An 18,952-nucleotide genomic window follows, 5' to 3' on the forward strand; every position below is an offset into this window, starting at 1 on the left:
GCTCAGAAGGGCAGAATCCAGCCTCTCCTCTCACAAGAGTGCAGACCACAAACCTTCTTAATGTAGAATAACTGGCCTGAAGCCCAAGTGCTTAAGCCGCAACTAATACACTTTTAGAATAGCAGACACTGGGCCTTCAATCAGCAATTCCCAGCTTATAAGGATGTAAGCTACCTGTCCTGCCACAACAGTGCACACCACAAACCTTCTTAATGTAAAACAGCCTGCATGAAGCCCAACTGCTTAAACCAAAAGACTTAGAATAACAGTTACAATTTAATCAGGCTACTGCCAAGCAGTAATAAATGCAGCATTATAAATAAAATTGGGTACTTTTAAGAAAAGCAAAATAAAGTAGGAGGAAACACAAATACAGTAAAAGTAGATGAATAAAGTGCAAATATTTATTTTTTTTAAGTGCAAGGAGAGAGGAAGAAAGAACCTAAGTGGGCTGGCCTTCTCAAATTTTCTCTCTGTATTAAGTAGAGTGAACACTAGACTCAGAATATGATCTCACTGTACTCGGTTAAGTGAGCAAATGAGATGGACCTAGGAGGAGTGTTCTAATACAGACTTACAGGAGGGGCAGGCAATTCCAGAGCCACCAACACTAATACCAGGTACACAGGAACAGGGAGGGTGGGTTGCAGAGAGACACACAGCACACTGTTCAGAAACACACAATTAGGAAATAGAAAAAATGAAAATACAGTACTTTTAAAACTGCAAGTTTGTACTTAACAGAAGACTAAAATACACTACTGCAAGTTTTACTTAACTTCAGCTTCTAATGCAGATGTTTGTAGCCAAGCAATTATGTCAGGAGTTGAGCATAAAATGATTTCTCAAACTTTGAGGCTAGCACTTAAGGTACAGAGGAATCCCTATAGGCTATTACATATCAGATAAAGAAGTGATAACACTACCCCCTCTTATAGCAGACAGACACACACCACAATGTTCAGAAACACACAATTAGGAAACAGAAAAAATGAAGATACAGTACTTTTAAAACTGCAAGTTTGTACTTAACAGAAGACTAAAATACACTACTGCAAGTTTTACTTAACTTCAGCTTCTAATGCAGATGTTTGTAGCCAAGCAATTATGTCAGGAGTTGAGCATAAAATGATTTCTCAAACTTTGAGGCTAGCACTTAAGGTACAGAGGAATCCCTATAGGCTATTACATATCAGATAAAGAAGTGATAACACTACCCCCTCTTATAGCAGACAGACACACAGCACAATGTTCAGAAACACACAATTAGGAAACAGAAAAAATGAAGATACAGTACTTTTAAAACTGCACGTTTGTACTTAACAGAAGACTAAAATACAGTAATGCAAGTTTTACTTAACTTCAGCTTCTAATGCAGATGCTTGTAGCCAAGCAAGTCTCTCAGGAGTTGAGCATAAAATGATTTCTCAAACTTTGTGGTTAGCACTTAAGGTACAGAGGAATCCCTCTAGGCTATTAAATATCAGATAAAGAAGTGATAACACCACCCCCTCTTATATCAGACAGACACACAGCACACGGTTCAGAAACACACAATTAGAAAACAGAAAAATGAAAATACAGTACTTTTAAAACTGCAAGTTTGTACTTAACAGAAGACTAAAATACACTACTGCAAGTTTTACTTAACTTCAGCTTCTAATACAGATGTTTGTAGCATAGGAAATTATATGAGGGGGTGGGAGGCAATGGGGGTGGGTAGAGGAGCGAAGTGAGCCTGAGCACAGTGAGGGCAAACGTAGCTGGGCTTAACCTGGTTCATGAGATCACACAATCAAGAAAAAAAATCAGTGAGAAATGGCTGCTTAGGGATTTTTGTAGGTTTACAGAGTATAAAATAAAGTTAAGGACACTGTTTAGAAGTAGGGACAGTTTTGTATGAAGCCACCAAGTCTAAGGGCAAAATGGAATTCCAAAAGCTACAGAGGTGTCTTTTAATGGTCAGGGAATCAGGCTGAGTGACTAGATTCCCATTTGAGGTTGTTAGTATTCCTACGTAGCGAGCACTTTTAGGTGAAACTAGGTTAACATAAATAGTTGTATATCCCATACTTTGTTGCAAGGAGTTGTTCTGAGATTCTTGATACAGTCAGAGGGACTTGATCCTGGGTAGTACAGTTATGTCAGGGTCTCTCACAGTGTACACATTTGCAATTGGCTGGGCAGAGTTTGTTGCAAGGAGTTGTTCAGAGATTCTTGATACAATCAGAGGGACTTGATCCAGGTAGTACAGTTATGTCAGGGTCTCTCAGAGCATACACATTTGCAATTGGCTGGGCAGAGTTTGTTGCAAGGAGTTGTTCTGAGATTCTTGATACAGTCGGAGGGACTTCATCCTGGGTAGTACAGTTATGTCTGGGTCTCACAGAGAGTACACATTTGCAATTGGCTGGGAAGAGCAGTAGTGCACGCTACCTCAGGGGGACGCCTAGCCTAGGGGTATGAGTGTTTTAAAAATTTGTGTATCTGTTTTTGTGTTTGTTTACATCTGTGTAAAAATCCTTTATTTGTATTTTATTTTGTGTTTTAAACTGCAAAAATGTAACAGTTTGTTGAATGTCTTTTTGGAGCTTTTCTCCCCAGGCCTCCACTGAAAATTGACATGTAACCAGTCGGACTATCCCGGTAAACAAATGTAAAATAAATAAATAATAAATAACTATTACTAAATTTGTTTTAACTATGTTACAAACTTTTCATTCCTTACAAAATGTATTTTGTTAGGAGGCAGTTAGTGTTAGAGGCACATACCTTGATTAAAGTTTCTGATAGATGCAGATTTATTGCATATTTGAAAAGTCCCAATCTTACTTCAAGCCCTTATGGCTCCTTACCTTTCTCCAGTAGCATTTTTTTTTCATAGAAAAGCTTTGTATGCAATTTCCCAAGTATCAAAATGTACAGTGATGATGTGTGGATGTTTACTCTTGGATTCACAGCTGTTATTCAAAGACATGAATATCACACCATATACTATCACCACAGAGTTGACACTGCTAAAAGTTGCCTTAAACAACTAAAAGAAAAGTATGCATTTTTGCAGGGGGGCAAATTTGCACTAGTCTGTTTAAATTAACTCCAGGATTGCACATCACTGAGGATACGGCAAAAACTTCATTACCTCCAAAGTTCTATGATATCAAAAGCATTATAGCTGCAGTGTGCAGCCATAGTGACATCAGCTAAAATAGCATGATTAGTCAAGTCTCAGTGTTAAAAAACTCAATCAAATGCTCTACACCTTTTCTTCTTTTGGTTGCAAACTTCAGGTGGTAACTATGTGCTCAGCGGATGTCCAACTGCTAAAACAAAATCTGGCAAGAAGACTGCTATCCACTTCTGGTATTATTCCAACCAGATAGTAATGTCAGCAGCAATGATATTGTTACCCAAACATCAACTGTCTTGGTTTCCATATGCAAAACTGCTTAATAGGAAAACCAGACTGTCACTAACGGATGGCATTATAGGGCTAGTCACAACAGGACTCTGATCAGTGGCTTCTTTTAAAGAAAGCTGTCCTACTATGTTTTGTTTGTTGAGCAGACACATCTTTCTCTAATCTCACTCTGTGTATTCCCTCAAATGCATCAGATTCTGCTTACAGAGTGAATGGCACTGTTCATTATTATCACAATACATGAACATAAAAAAATGTGTAGTTTGGCTAGCATTAAAGGTCTTCATCTGAGTATTGCATTCAAGTCAGATCTTTATATAATCAGGCATTACTACTGTGTGACATCTGAAGAAGTAAACTGGAACATGTTCCTCCCAGCATTTCAGTCTGTCCTCAAAAATATGTGAACAGACTGTGCAAAAAGGTCAGATTCTGCATCTTCAGGGTCGCCTCACTGTATCAACAGACATACTAAGTAGGCAGATCTCAGTGGCATATGAATGGAAATTTGATCCACAATTATTCATCTCCATAATACAAAAATGGCATCATCCACTGGAAGGCCTACGTGATTATTAGGAGAACACATAGATATCAAAGTTCAACATAACAGCCTGCTAGGAGAAGGAACAGATAACAAATACCATTCCCATCAGATGGATCATGACCTATTTTATTCATTCTCCACTGAACTTCTGACTCAAAAAAATGCTTTTGAAATTAATACAGGGCAGGAGACAATTTGTACTTTGATGGCCAGAGACTGTCAGAAGGTCATAAAAGGCTTTTTAGTTTAGTCAAACAGCACCTGATTTCCCGACCCCATGAAGGTTGCTAACATTTTCCTAGCTTGCTATCTCAATGGGGGCAGTGTCTTCCATTTTAGCCTGACATCATTCAAATTGTAATTCTGGATAATTTGATTTCAGTAGTCATTTCAAAACAGATCTTAAAGAAGCTAGTAGGCCATCCACCATGAAATCCTATTTCATTAAAAGTCAAAGGTTTGTAATACAAGCTGAGAAAAATAATGCTGATTCCTTCTCTGATTCCTTCTTAAAAACCTTGCTGTACATTTTTGATTCCTTAAATTCATTGACTGCATTTTTGGTTGCCTTATCATTATGTATACACATGCCCAATGCACTGGCTTCTTTTCAACCAATTAACTATTTTCTGAATATATATTTCTATTTAGGAATATATAGATGCAGTACAGCTCCCTACATCTCCTTGAGTTTTTGCCTGGTATACCGGTTTCCGCCCACATCCAAAGACGTGCATACTGTTACAATTAACTATATTGTTTCTTGAAATAAGTTACTAATACAGTGGAGTAAAATATTTACTGTAGCAGCAGACCCTCAAAACAAAGGAGTATTATAACAGTTAATAACGCATTCTACATCCCTCAAAATGCTTCCACTTGTTTTCTTTTGTTTGTAATTCTGTGTTTCACTAGTGTGGTTTATAGCCCCCATTCACTTGCCACACTTAAAGCAGGTCTCTGATGTGGATCACTTTTGATAGTATAGGCTAACTTTTTCAATGAAAGAACATAAGTTGACTAAACATACATCATTTTGATAAAATTCACCCCAGGGATCACGTCAGTTGCCCTGCTAGACAGAGGTCCACGGAAGTAAATAGTGTGGGAAGAAATAGCCAGGGAATTGTTATAGCAATGCTTGTATAGGCCCTAGGGCCAATAGCCTAGTACCAGCCTATGCACCTATGAACCTATAATGGTCTGGTAAGAGAATGACATCTTTGAAATTTGCTGAAAGACCATTGAAGGAATGAAGCTAGGTCATGGGAGCATGAAATCCAAAACCATTGCTGGAGTTAGGAAATGTAAGAATACACTTTTTGCTATTATTAACTGCTGTAAAATTACTCTCCTAGAGCTCTACTATCAGTAATCTGTCTCCACCCCAGTTCATTAGATATAGATGCTTGGACCACGTATTGAAGTTAATGTCTATGTTCTTTGAGTTCTTTTCACTCAAAAAGTTTTGTTAAAATGAAAAGGAATATAATCAAGTTGGTCTTGGGCAATATATCAGGGGCAACCTGTATGAAATATGAACTTAAGAAATATGAATGAAGTACATAGTTATCACTAAAGATTACTTAAAAGGGGGAAAACTGCCTCTCCTTAATGATGCAGTGGCTTTAGATTTCATTATAAAAGATCCGGGGGTCCACCTGCATGAAACTAAGGAGTGTTTTCACCCCACACAATTGTTTGCTTTTAGATTTTGTGAGACTCTCATTTTGAATACATTTTTTTTAGTTAAAACATGACTTGCAAGTGAGTTTCTTCCTAATACCTAACAGTAATGCAAATCTTTTTCTGACAACCTCATTCAGACTTAGTCAGCTATGTTTATTTACTGTTGTAGAATATGACCTACAACCAGTTGTTTCTTCTACCTATATCTTGATTTAGTCAAACAACAACATACTCAAACTTTAAATGATCAGCAAATAATTCCTAATTTTCAAATGCTTTCTAAGAATTTCCAGGATTCATAAATTAGTAGCACTGACAAAGCTTTACACAACACAATTTGTTGTTTTTTTAAACATTCTGTATTTTACTGTAATGGTGCTCATACCTCTCAAACTGGAATCATAAAAAATCTGGACAAAGGCACATGAAAAATAGGTACAACTGGCTAAAAATCTGTATGCTGATTAGCATACAATTTGCATACACAATTATGTAACCCCACCTACTCCCCTGGAATTGTGGGATACCAACTTTTAAACACAAACTGAAGAACAGACAAAAATATTAAACACAAACAGAAGAACAATGGTGTTTTATATTAATATTTGAATGCATAAAACTTTGAACTTGTTCAAAACTAAAATACAATTTTCTTTTATAAAAATAAAATTACCCATCTCTACACTAATATTAAATAACACAAAATATAACCAGAACAAAACTGTTTTATTTATATCAACATCTGAACTTGTTTATATTAACACCTGATCTTGTATAAAACTAAAATACAACTTTCTTTTATAAAAATAAAATTAACTACTACACATATAAAATTAAATACAATTTGTGTGAATAATCAAATGAATTCTAGCTAATACTACACTGGTATAAAATGTAAATAAATACAAATTAAATAAGGTCTGACTACTAAACTGGTATAAAATAAAACTAAGATAAATACAAATCAAATTGTACCTATTAATTAACTAACTACTGAGCTCATACAAAGTAAACTCAGTCATGGCTAAAATGAAACTTCAAAACTTGATAGAATAATAGGCTTTTTATCAGCATGGATATTCCGAAGGATGAAGTCTGAAAATCAAATGTTATTTCTGCCATTACTTTCTTACTTCAGTCCTCAAAAATCTGCCAGTGATTTGTCAGAAAATCATATTTTCTGTTTTCAGTATGCGACTGTTTTGGCTATCAAATGGCTGTCAATATTTCTGCTATAGAATTCAGAAGCAGGTAGCATGCTTGAAAATGGTGCAGAAAGCTGTGGGTTCTACTCCCACGCTATGTAGATGAATTGCTGACACTGTGGTGTACTTTAAAATGGGGGGGGGTACCACACTCATGAGTATGCCTTCCTTTGTACACAAAGTCTAGTAACTATGAACCTGCTGTTGTTGGTTTGCCAACCATCCCCTATTGCAATACTACCAATTACCATTTAATGTAACTTAGGCAATTAATTCTTCAAAGGCAGCAGGCACTACATTTGCAGATAAAACCCTGAAATGTAAAGCTGTTTGCCAGCAGCAACCACTTCATTAGTTACAGACAGATCTCTTTAATGTGGAATTATTTAAATAACTTTTACTTTAGAATCAAAAGAGATTGTGCATATTGACTGATATTGGTGGATTGTAATGACAGAAGCTGGTGTATCCTTTTATGATTGAAATGTTCTGAAATGGGTAATTTTGTCATTGTTTCAAACGTTTTGTTTCAGTGCTTACTAGAAAAATGTTCAAAATGACAAATTTAAAATGCACCCTTAACAAGTAGTGATATATTACACAAGGAATATACTGCAATCAGGAAAGTGAATTAAAGAACACATGCAGGTACTGTATGCATGGCCCTAAAAATGCGTACAAGGGGCTTATGGTTTAAAAACAGCATAAAGGTAAACTTAATCTGCCACTGGCCAGATGCATTTTATTTGAATGTGGGTTTCAATGCAGTTTTAATGAATGTGAGTTTCAAGGGCAGAAAAGTTAACTGTTGTTTATGCTAACTCTGTTTTCATTATGAGACTGCATTGTTTTGTTTAGCAAATGGCTATCCATGCTCATGCTGTAAAATATGAAATAAAAGTGATAAATGAAATACGAATATCTTAATCACTTTAGAAGTAAAGAAGAAAATAGTATGTGCACTGATAGGTTTGAACAGTGCTTATGGTAACTGCACAGAAAAAACAAATAATGGGACACTGGAATGACTGCAGGGGTGTGGGGGTTGCTGCAGGGAGTCCCTACTCTTTATAATTTTATTGGTTCTTTTACTCAAGTTAGAAATATACACAGATGCACATACTCAAATATAGAGAAAGTCCACTGATTACATACTGTCAGTATCACACCAGTGAAAGGATAATATTAGCTCTTATACAATGCCTCCTCTAAAACGTGCACGCTGATTGGCCAGCCCAACCAGCGTGCCCGTTGTAAATCCCTCAATATACTAACGGAAAAAGGTCCGATCGCCCGAACTTTTTCCGTTAGTATAAAACACTGTCTCGCTATGTTAAAAGAGTTTAACATAGCGACACAGGTTTAAAAAAAGCAACGCAGATCTCCATTGCTTTTTTTAAAGCTGTCTCGCTATGTTAAACTCCTTTAACATAGCGACACAGTGTGTAAAAAGCAACGGAGATTGCTTTTTTTTTTAACCTGTCTCGCTATGTTAAATGAGTTTAACATAGCGAGACAGCTTTAAAATAAGCAACGGAGATCTCCGTTGCTTATTTTAAAGCTGTCTCGTTATGTTAAACCCATTTAACATAGCGAGACAGTAAAAAAAATCAATGGAGATCTTGCGTTCTCCGTTGCTTTTGCCCACAGCTCTGATGTACTGCGTAGGCATGCGCAATACATCAGAACTGCCGCGGAACACCAGACAGCTGCGGAAGGGCAGCAAAGAGGCATTATACAATGCCATTATTTAAGAAAAGTAATTATTTCTTTTCTTAAATAATGTCATTGTATAATAGCAATAACCCACTTCTGGGTGTGGGTAATGCTGGATTTACCCACGGTTGTCTTTGTTTGGTCCCTCGGGCGAAGCCACGCCAACCGTGGGTAAATCCAGCATTACCCACACCCAGACGTGGGTTATTGCTATATTATTTCTAGCACTAGACCTCCAACACTGTTGGTGTCACCGTCATTAGATCAGCAAGATCCTCTGGACAGAGAAGACTCAGCAAACTGATCAAGTCATATCTCTCAATCTCTTAGAGCAAGAAATCTGAACAAAGCCACAAATAATGGGACAAAACAAAGGCATAAAAATAGTAACACTTTTTTTAAATATTTCTCTTCCAAACTTAGAATGTTGACAGAATAACAGCTTTTGCATAGCATGAAGGATGCAAAAGCCAGTGCATTTCTTTATGCCGGTCCCAAGACCGGATAAATGGGGAGGGTTGCATCAGGAAAGGCATCCGGCGTAAAACTTTTCCCAAATCATTTCATGCTGACAGTAGTAAATATTTACATACCAGATCAGTCAAGGCCCAGGTTAACAACGACTGCCACCAGTACTGTTAGCCAAGAGGGTGCTGGCGGAAATTGAGCTACTGCTGGCCGAAGGAGGAGAAGAGGGGGAAGGCATGGCCGAAGGCAGGAAGAGAGGAGAAAGGCTAGGACTGTGGTAGTGAAGGTCAGAACTTTGAATGTTGGCAGTATGACTGGTATAGGGAGAGAGCTAGCCGATATGATGGACAGAAGGAAGGTTGGTATATTGTGTGTGCAAGAGACCAGATGGAAGGGGAGTAAGGCTAGGTATATCGGAGGTGGGTTCAAATTGTTTTATCATGGTGTGGATGGGAGGAGAAATGGCGTAGGAGTTATCCTGAAGGAACAGTATGATAAGAGTGTTTTGGAGGTGAAAAGAGTGTTGGATAGAGTGATGTTTATGAAATTGGAAATTGATGGTGTAATGATGAATGTTGTTAGTGCATATGCTCCACAAGTTGGGTGTGCGATGGATGAGAAAGAAAAATTTTGGAGTGAGTTGGATGAAGTGGTGATGACTGTACCCAAGGGTGAGAGAGTGGTGATTGTAGCAGATTTCAATGGGCATGTTGGTGAAGGGAACAGAGGGGATGAGGAAGTGATGGCTAGGTATGGTGTTAAGCAAAGGAATGCAGAAGGTCAGATGGTAGTGGATTTTGCGAAAAGGATGGACATGGCTGTGGTGAATACATATTTTAACAAGAGGGAGGAGTATAGGGTGACATACAAGAGTGGAGGAAGATGCACACAGGTGGATTATATCTTATGTAGGAGGGCCAGTTTGAAGGAGATTGGAGACTGTGAAGTGGTGACCCGGGGAAAGTGTAGTTAGCCAGCACAGCATGGTGGTTTGTAGGATGACGTTGGTGATCAAGAAGAGGAGGAGGAGTGTAAGGGCAGCACCAAGGATCAAATGGTGGAAATTGAAAAAGGGTAATTGTGAGGTGGAGTTCAGGGAAGAGTTAAGACGGGCACTGGGTGGCAGTGAAGAGTTACAAAATAGCTGGGTAACTACAGCAGAGCTAGTAAGGGAGACGGCTAGAAAGGTGCTTGGTATGACATCTGGACAGAGGAAGGACGACAAGGAGACATGGTGATAGAATGAGGAAGTACAGGAGAGTATACAGAGAAAGAGGTTGGCAAAGAAGAAGTGGTGTTGTCAGAGAGATGAAGAAAGCAGACATCAGTATAAGGAGATGAGGTGCATGGCAAAGAGAGAGGTGGCGAAGGCTAAGGATAAGGCATATGAAGAGTTATATGAAAGGTTGGACACTAAGGAGGGAGAAAAGGACCTGTATCAATTGGCTAGACAGATGGACCAAGCTAGAAAAGATGTGCAGCAGGTAAAGGTGATAAAGGATAATGAGGGAAACATACTCACAAGCAATGAGAGTGTTGAGCAGATGGAAAGAGTATTTTGAGGGGTTGATGAATGAAGAGAATGAGAGGGGGAGAAGGTTGGATGATGTGGGGATAGTGAATCATGAAGTGCAATGGATTAGCAAGGAGGAAATAAGGATAGCTATGAAGAGGATGAAGAATGGGAAGGCTGTTGGTCCAGATGACATACCTGTGGAAGCATGGAGGTGTTTAGGTGAAATGGCAGTGGAGTTTCTAACCAGATTGTTTAATGAAATCTTGGAAAGTGAGAGGAATGGAGAAAGTGTTTTGGTACTGATTTTTAAGAATAAGGGTGATGTGCAGAGCTGTAGTAACTACACAGGGATTAAATTGATCAGTCACAGCATAAGGTGAACCTATGAGTACTATGAGTAAGGGGAGTAGGACAAATTTAAGAGTCATATAGACACTTAAGTTTACTTTCATGTTGTGGAAAAATAATGGAGAAGGTAATACTGGATAAGTTATTGTCAGAACTGGACAGGTTGGGACATGAAACCATATATCCACATGCATATTTTGAAAACAGATCTATTACCATCTGTAACATGATGTTCTACAACAATATAATAACAGCTATGAATGAAGAACTGTGTTGTGATCTAATTTATATAGATTTAACTTCAGCATTTGACAGGGTCATACACAAAACACTGATCAATAAATTTGTACAACTAGTTATTGATGTACTCTTGATAAGATGGATAGTTGCATGGTTTACAAATAGGACATGGCAAGTATCATACAACAACTGGACAGGTGAAATCCTTGGTTACAGTCAGGGTGTCCCACAGGCCTCTTACCCTAGGCCCTTACTTGTTTAGACTGTATCTTTCAGACCTAACTTTTTTCATCTGAGGTTTTCTACTGTCTATATGCAGATGACTTGAAAATGGGTAAACTGATTACATATGTTACAGATAAGTCTGCAAAATAACTTGACTAAATAGACCATTTGGGCACAGGAGAATAATATGCTGATAAATACATCAAAAACTAAGCATATGACATTTGGGAGACATAAGTTGAAAAGTTAATATTTAATACAGCATACAGTGATTGAAACTGCAGACTCATTTAATGACCTGGTTATATGGATAGATTCAGCTATGACTTTTTCTAATCATATCAACCAACTGGTTAATTATAGTTATAGGACTATAGGTTGTATGAAAAGATTTATAAAGTCTAGGAAATTAAAAATAATGAAGTCATTGTTTGTTAGTTACATTAGACTCAAACTTGTGTATGGAATAACAATATGGAAACCCTATAAGAAGACAAGCATGAGTAAACTGGAAAGAGTACAGCACAAATATACCAAGGGCATCCATGGATGTGAAAATTTATTAAGTTATTATGAAAGACTAAAATATCTGAACTTGTACAGTGCCTCTTATGGATATCTAAGAGGAGATCTTTCTCAAGTATATATGGCATTTAGAGACAACTACCTCTGGGAATGTTTGTAGTTATCAAAATGTACTAGAGAATCATCAGACAACCTATGGAGAAGATTCTATAGGAATGAGAAGCGTACTAATTGGTTCTCTGACAGAGTAGCTGATGCATGGAACAGACTACAAAATTACATTAAAGCAAGTACTAGTTTAGATATTTTTAAAAACAGCCTGGACATTTATTATGGGAACAAATGTTTTGGTACATTAGCAAGCTAGAAGGGCTTTTATTGCCCCTGCTTGAAATATTTGTATGTATGTATGTATGTAACAGAGTCAAGAATAAATACACTCTGACTGGGTGGATGCAGTGGACTGGTCTGGAGAGTGGACTCTGACTCAAGATCGACTGCTCGTGTTTTGCTGGCTGCTTGCTGGTGCTGGTCTTGCTGCACTTGGCCTTAGACACACACTTGTCAGATGAGACAGACTACAGAAATTTAAGAAATCCAGTCCCAGAGTCCCAATATACGTTCAACCGATGAATCAAAATATTACGAACATACGTAGACTGAGCTCAGGTAAACAAACAGGGCCCTCAGCTGAATTCCGACTGGCTGGCAGTCTGACTCACAAAGCTGATGTCATCATGCAGACTCCAAACGTGATGATGTCAGTAACAACTTCAGAGAGTAAAAAATTCCAAAACACCTGGGAAATTCAGGAACTGCGGGGGCCACTGAGGAGTTCATGGCACCCCATTATTTTGCCCTCAAAACTGGTAAATACAGAGAAATTCAGTATGGTTGAGAGGTATGATGGTGCTAGATATGTACCTAAACTAAATGCTAATGCAGCGCAGTAACATCAAGTGTAAATAAATACCTTGCCTCAATATCCCCACTACATGAAACACATAATGTTGAATAGCTCTTCGCCACTGCTATCACTTATAAATCCCAGGGAATGTATTGTCACTTTACAGGGATTAAGAATTTTTTTAATGTATTATTTTCTTTATTTGGTTAAAGTAAAAAACATTTTATATTTGGTCATAATTCCCACTCTAGCAATTTGCTTTTAGCTATTAAAGTATTTGGCTGTTCCTTTTTAATACTAGTCTTTCAAACTTTTCAAAGTAAATGTGACTGTTATTAACTCCCTAGTAAGAATCGTTTTTAACTATGGATGTGTAAAGCATTGTTAGAAAGCTGACATTAACCCTCACTTGTAACCTGCTTCTGCTGTCATTGTATTTATTATTTTGTTCTAACTTAGAAGATCAGTATTAGTGATTGTCACATCAGCCAGTAGGCATTCTGAGATACAAGCATTGATGTGCAAAATATATTATATAGTGTATCATAAAGCCAGAGCTTCTGCAAAAAAAAGATCTTCATATCTTCATAATCCATTTTAATCATGTTATTTACCTTTCAGAGTGTTTTTTCTTTAACAAGTAAACCAACATGAAAGGAAAAAGACATAATTGCAGTAAACGCTCAGTTAACCGGCACCCATAGGAATTGGTAGATGCTGGATAAGTGTAGTTTATGGTTGCTTGAGAGCTGCTATTAAAAATATACCTGACAAATACTGTACCCTACACTATACCATACTGTACCATAAACACTGCATTGATTTGATTTTAATATTGAAATAAAGTAATCAAAAGCCTGGCTGGAATAATAATGTTATAAACTTATATTTCCGCTTGAAAGCGTGGCACGCAGAACAGTTTTCAGTGGCACTCTGAGTGGACTGGAATTGAATGAAATGAATAGAGAGAGAGTGAATGCATGTATGAAAGCAGAAGCAATTGTGTGTGAAAGATCAGAGAGATGTATGAAAGCTGAAGAGAGTGTGTGTGTGAGTGATCAAAGATAGAAAGAGTGAGTGAATGCATGTATGAAAGCAGAACTGAAAGCATGTGATAGATCAGAGAGATGTATGAAAGCTGAAGAGTGTATGTGTGAGAGATCGAACAGAGAAAGTGAGCGAAAGCTGAAAAGACTGAGTGTGTGTGAGAGACATCGGAGAGAGAATGTGCGATCCGATGCAAACTGAGTATGGAGCGAGTGTTGACATTTTAGCGATTTGACTTGTTTGGTTTGAGTTGTTCTCAAGTTGGAGAGAGAGGGAATTTATTTGTATCTTCCTTTTTAAAACTCAAACTATAAAGACGTAAGGTATGTTTCCGCAGGGGGGAAACAAAGTGCAACACATGAAAAACTGAATTGTTCATACTGTACTGTATTTCTTCGATTATTTTTCTGGTTGCTTGAGAGTTCTGGTTACCTGAGAGTTTACTGTATTACAAAAAGAAGCCAGAGATATAAGACAACCTGACCAGTGTTTTGTTTCCTTTATAACAAAACTGACACAGAGAAGACTAGTCACTAACAATATGCTTTCCTAACGGCTGAATAATTGTATTGCAGTTTTTTATGACAATTATATCAAAATATTTGATGGTCAGATCTCACTCTAACCATACCTCTAAACCTCTTAGCTCAGGAAATCTGGACAAAGCCCAACATAATGGGGGGACAAAGGCCCAAAAATAGGGACACGTTTCAAATATTGCTTGTGTAAACTTAGAAAGTTGGTGGAATAACAGGATTTGTGTTAGCATGCATTTTGTGAAGGATATGAAGTCTGAAACTCAAATACGTGTAATGATTTAGTGACTTTAATCCTTACATCATCCCAGTGATTTGTCAAAAAAACACAATTTTTGTGAGGGACAGACTAAAAATATGTGGCAAAAATCTGGACATTCTGAGAAAATCTGGACAGTTGAGTGTTATGAGTCTCTAACAAAGCAACAGCCAGCTTGGTAGTATTTTTCCTAAGATAATATGGAAGCTGTCATTTGAGTTTCTATTCATATTCTCAACATTTTAGAAGCTAGATTGTTTCTCCAGAGTTAGGTCAAATTTCAAGGTTTGCCTCCTGTACTCTGCATGGTATGTTTTCTTAATTCTGTTCCCATTCCTTTGGAAGGCTAAAGGACAAGATACATGCCATTGTACTGTACTTAAATGTTATAAACTTGGCATCCATTAGCACTTATCCACTGTAATAACAGTAGTACAATTGTGCGTAATGTTCACTGTAAAAGTAGATCCTCAAATAACTGAACACCAGCTACTAAGTAGCCTTCCACCTCCCTCTGTTACATTTATGGTATACTTCTTTAAACTTAGAGTAAATCTGTATTGCTAAACACTTATTTTGAATTTAATATTTATCCTGGGTTAATGTTGCTGTAAAGCATTTTTTATAATAATTAACCAAAGCTCCAAAGGTGGTGGTGTTTCCATATTCATAAAGGATGCATACACCTCCAGATTGGTAGCCCAACATAACGCATCAGAGATATTTCAGGTGCAGCTAACATTGGGTAAGACAGCGATTCAGGTCATTGCCTGCTATAGGTCCCCAACTATGTCCCAAGACTCTTACTCCACATTCCTACGCACCCTGGAGAATATTAGGGTCCAACCTAACACTCTCATACTGGGCGACTTCAACTACCCCTCCATTAACTGGGAAAACTACTCATGTACCAATACACTTGCCCAACAATGCCCTGGACCAGCTCATTCTTACCCCCACTAGAGGTAGCAATATCCCTGATGTGGTCATTGCTAACATGGGCGACCGTTGCTCTATACCAATAGTCAACTCCTCCCTGGTTAGATCAGACTACAAACTAATCACTTTGGAAAGCCACATCCCTCCCACTCCCCAGCCCCACCCCCCGCAAAGGTAACCACCACGAAAAACTTCTTCAAAGCTAACTTTGGGCTCCTAAAAACAAAGGTGGCTAACTTCACGGCACCCATGCAATTGGAGAACAGCTGCATGACCACCAAATCATACACTAATGCCCTGTACGAACACATACACAAATTCATGGATCGTGCCATACCCAATAGAACCAAGACGTTCTCCTCCAAAAAAGGAAGACAATCTGGTGGTCCCCTGCCATAAATAAACTCTACAACAGAAGGAGGAAACTGATGCGAAATAATGTGAAGTCCCAAGACTGGAAAAACTCCCTTATCAGCCTCGACAAAATGTTGAGATCCCTCCTCAAATCCTCTAATGCTAGCTATGAAAACAGAATTGCAGCAGATAGTAAAGACAACCACAAGGCCTTCTATAATTATGTAAAGAATCTCCACGGCAATAACCAGATTTGCTCAGAGCTATTGCACAATGGCACCTCCAATACCAAGACAACAGATATTGCCAATATACTGGCCGGCAGATTCTGTGCCAACTTTACCCCTCTCTCCCCCACCAAAGAACCAATCACAATACCAGTAGATTGTCAGGCACCCAGTATTATTGCAGCACAGGTTTATACAGCACTGTTCAAGGCCAAGAATACAGCTTCTATGGGACCTGACAATATCCCTGGCTGTGTTCTACATTAACCACAGAGTGAACTGGCACCTCACCTGTGTGCCCTGTTCAATCACAGCCTCACCTCAGGCTTTGTCCCTACCGAATGGCACACTGCCACAGTCATCCCTCTCCACAAAGGAGGCACGACTACAGACCCTGGGAATTATCCCCCCATCAGTCTGACAAGTCTGATATGCCAAGCTATGGAAAGCATCGTCATAGACCTAATAAACAAGGATATAGGGAATTGCCAAACTCTGGATCCCACACAGTTTGGTTTTGTGAAAAGTAGATCATGCCTGCTCAACCTGGTCGACTTCTTTGAGTCAGTCACCAGAGCTGTGGATGAAGGCAAGGTGGTTCATACAGTCTACCTTGATCTGGCCAAGGCCTTTGATACCATACCCCACACAGGAATCATAGAAAAACTCACTAAGCTAGGCATCAACCCTATATCACTAGGTGGGTTACAAACTGGCTCACAGACAGAACCCACAGTATGAAAGTAGCAGACTCTGAGTCAGACTGCCAACCAGTCACGAGTGGAGTTCCACAGGGTTCGGTCCTGGGTCCCCTCCTGTTTGGTATCTATTTCTCTGAAGTCCAGGTGAACACAAAGGGACTCTGACTGACAAAGTTCGCAGATGATTGCAAGTTGGGAGCCATAATTAACTCCCCAAGTGATGCTGACATCCTACAGAAAGGCCTCACTGAGACTAAAGACTGGTGTCAGAACCATGGCCTTAAGCTCAATGCCAAAAAACGTGTCATCATCCCCTTTGGGAAAAACTCGGTTCCCATGAATTACCACACTGATGGTAGTCCACTGAACACAGAAGGAGCTATAAGAGATCTGGGAACACAGGTTGACAGCAACCTCTCTTTTGACCACCACATTGCCACTGTGGTCATAAAGTCCTTCTGTGTGGCACATCTCATTAGTAAGGGTTTTGCATCCAGGAAGAAAGAGGTCATTGTCTCCCTCTACTCTTCCCTCATTAGGCCAGTCATCGAGGTACATTGCCACATTTAACATGTACCTCACTAGACACCTGCAACAACTAGAGAGGCCGCAAAAGTACCTCACAAAGAAGATCCTATGCCTTAAACATTTGTCCTATATGGACAGACTCAAAAAACTCCAACTATTCTCGGTCTAATATCATTAACTTATAGACGATCTCTGCTTGACTTACAGAGCCATGTCTGACCCAGCTCTGTTAGAAATGCTACATCTAAAGAAATCCCAATCCCTCCACATTACATGCTCCAGAGTCCTCACCCTCATTACCACAATCAACAGACCAAGCTGGAGTGACAGGTTCATAACCCAGAGAATGCCCATGCTATGGAATAGATTTCCCATACATGTCAAGCGGAGCACCTCACTGGCCCTTTTCAAGAGAAATCTTGATGAGTGGATGGAAAATAGAAAATTCACCCCGGGGATCACTCCAGTGGCTCTACTCGACAGAGGCACTGGGAACTAAGGTCAGGTAACAAGATGCCAGGGTAATCCTATTGGCTAGGCTTGTAAAGGCTCCAGGGCCATTAGCCTAGTACACACCTGTGAACCTATGAAGTTATTATTCACCTCAGGTTTTTTCCTCGGTTATTTTCTTCACAACAAAAATAACTTTTTTGAACTGTAATAGTGCTTGAACACTCAAGATGCTCTTCAAAACAATTTGAGGTAATGAGAGGGGCTGATTACACTGACCTATGCCCAGTCTGAGAAGGAATTTGCAGTAAGTACCAGATGCCACTTAAGGTTCTGATGACTCTAGAGCTGAAGAACTCACTGATGAATAGTCTTTTCTTAACATGGCTCAGTAGCTTACACTGTAAGTGAAAGTCCCAGTATATATGTACATTTTCTAATTGAGTTTACTCTCTTTTTGTTCCAGGTGAATCTCTTCTTTCTACTTAATATCATGAGAGTGCTTATAATAAAGCTAAAGGTGACTCATCAAGCAGAAACAAGCACCTATGCAAAAGCAGCTCGTGCCACACTCATTCTGGTCCCGCTGCTTGGTATACACTATGTCATAATGCCATGGATACCTAATGATCACACGGCAAGAACAGTGTATGATTATGTTTCACACATTACTTCCAGTTATCAGGTAAGCACATTAATCATTTCAGTTGTCTTAATCAGATAGCTTCAAGCTGTTGTACCAGCCTTCACACCATGTGGATTGGTAGCTTTCACCCCATGTGGATTGGCAGCCTTTACACCACGTGGACTGGCAGCCTTCACACTATGTAGATAGCTTGCTGCTGTGCAAATTAATTATATTCAGGTTCTTTGAGAGTACTCAGATGATTGAACTGCATTCCATTAGGAAGAATAAACAGAACGAGCAGAATTGCAACATATAATGTACTCTGAAGTTTGGCAGTCTCAGAAATATTTAGTTAAGAGATGCAGGTAAAAGAGACCCCAGTATAAGGGGAAAGCCCTACCATGTATATCACTTGTCAGTATTGGCCCATTAAATCTGTTCAACTTAACCACATGGGCCTTGATGACACAGTATTT

General features: G+C 38.8%; 1 protein-coding gene across 5 annotated transcripts in view; it reads left to right on the top strand.

Moving 5' to 3' along the window:
- LOC122811806 (calcitonin gene-related peptide type 1 receptor-like) overlaps positions 1-18,952 on the top strand; it is a 1,193,346-nt gene that overhangs the window by 1,003,258 nt on the left and 171,136 nt on the right. For all 5 annotated transcript variants that reach the window (XM_044083884.1, XM_044083886.1, XM_044083888.1 and 2 more), the window contains exon 11: positions 18,315-18,533. In XM_044083884.1, coding sequence (XP_043939819.1) covers positions 18,315-18,533 — 219 coding nt within the window. The remainder of the gene's footprint in view (positions 1-18,314; positions 18,534-18,952) is intronic.

Source organism: Protopterus annectens, chromosome 9.part0, assembly GCF_019279795.1.
Source record: "Protopterus annectens isolate FY-2018-M chromosome 9.part0, PAN1.0, whole genome shotgun sequence".
NCBI lineage: Eukaryota > Metazoa > Chordata > Ceratodontiformes > Protopteridae > Protopterus > Protopterus annectens.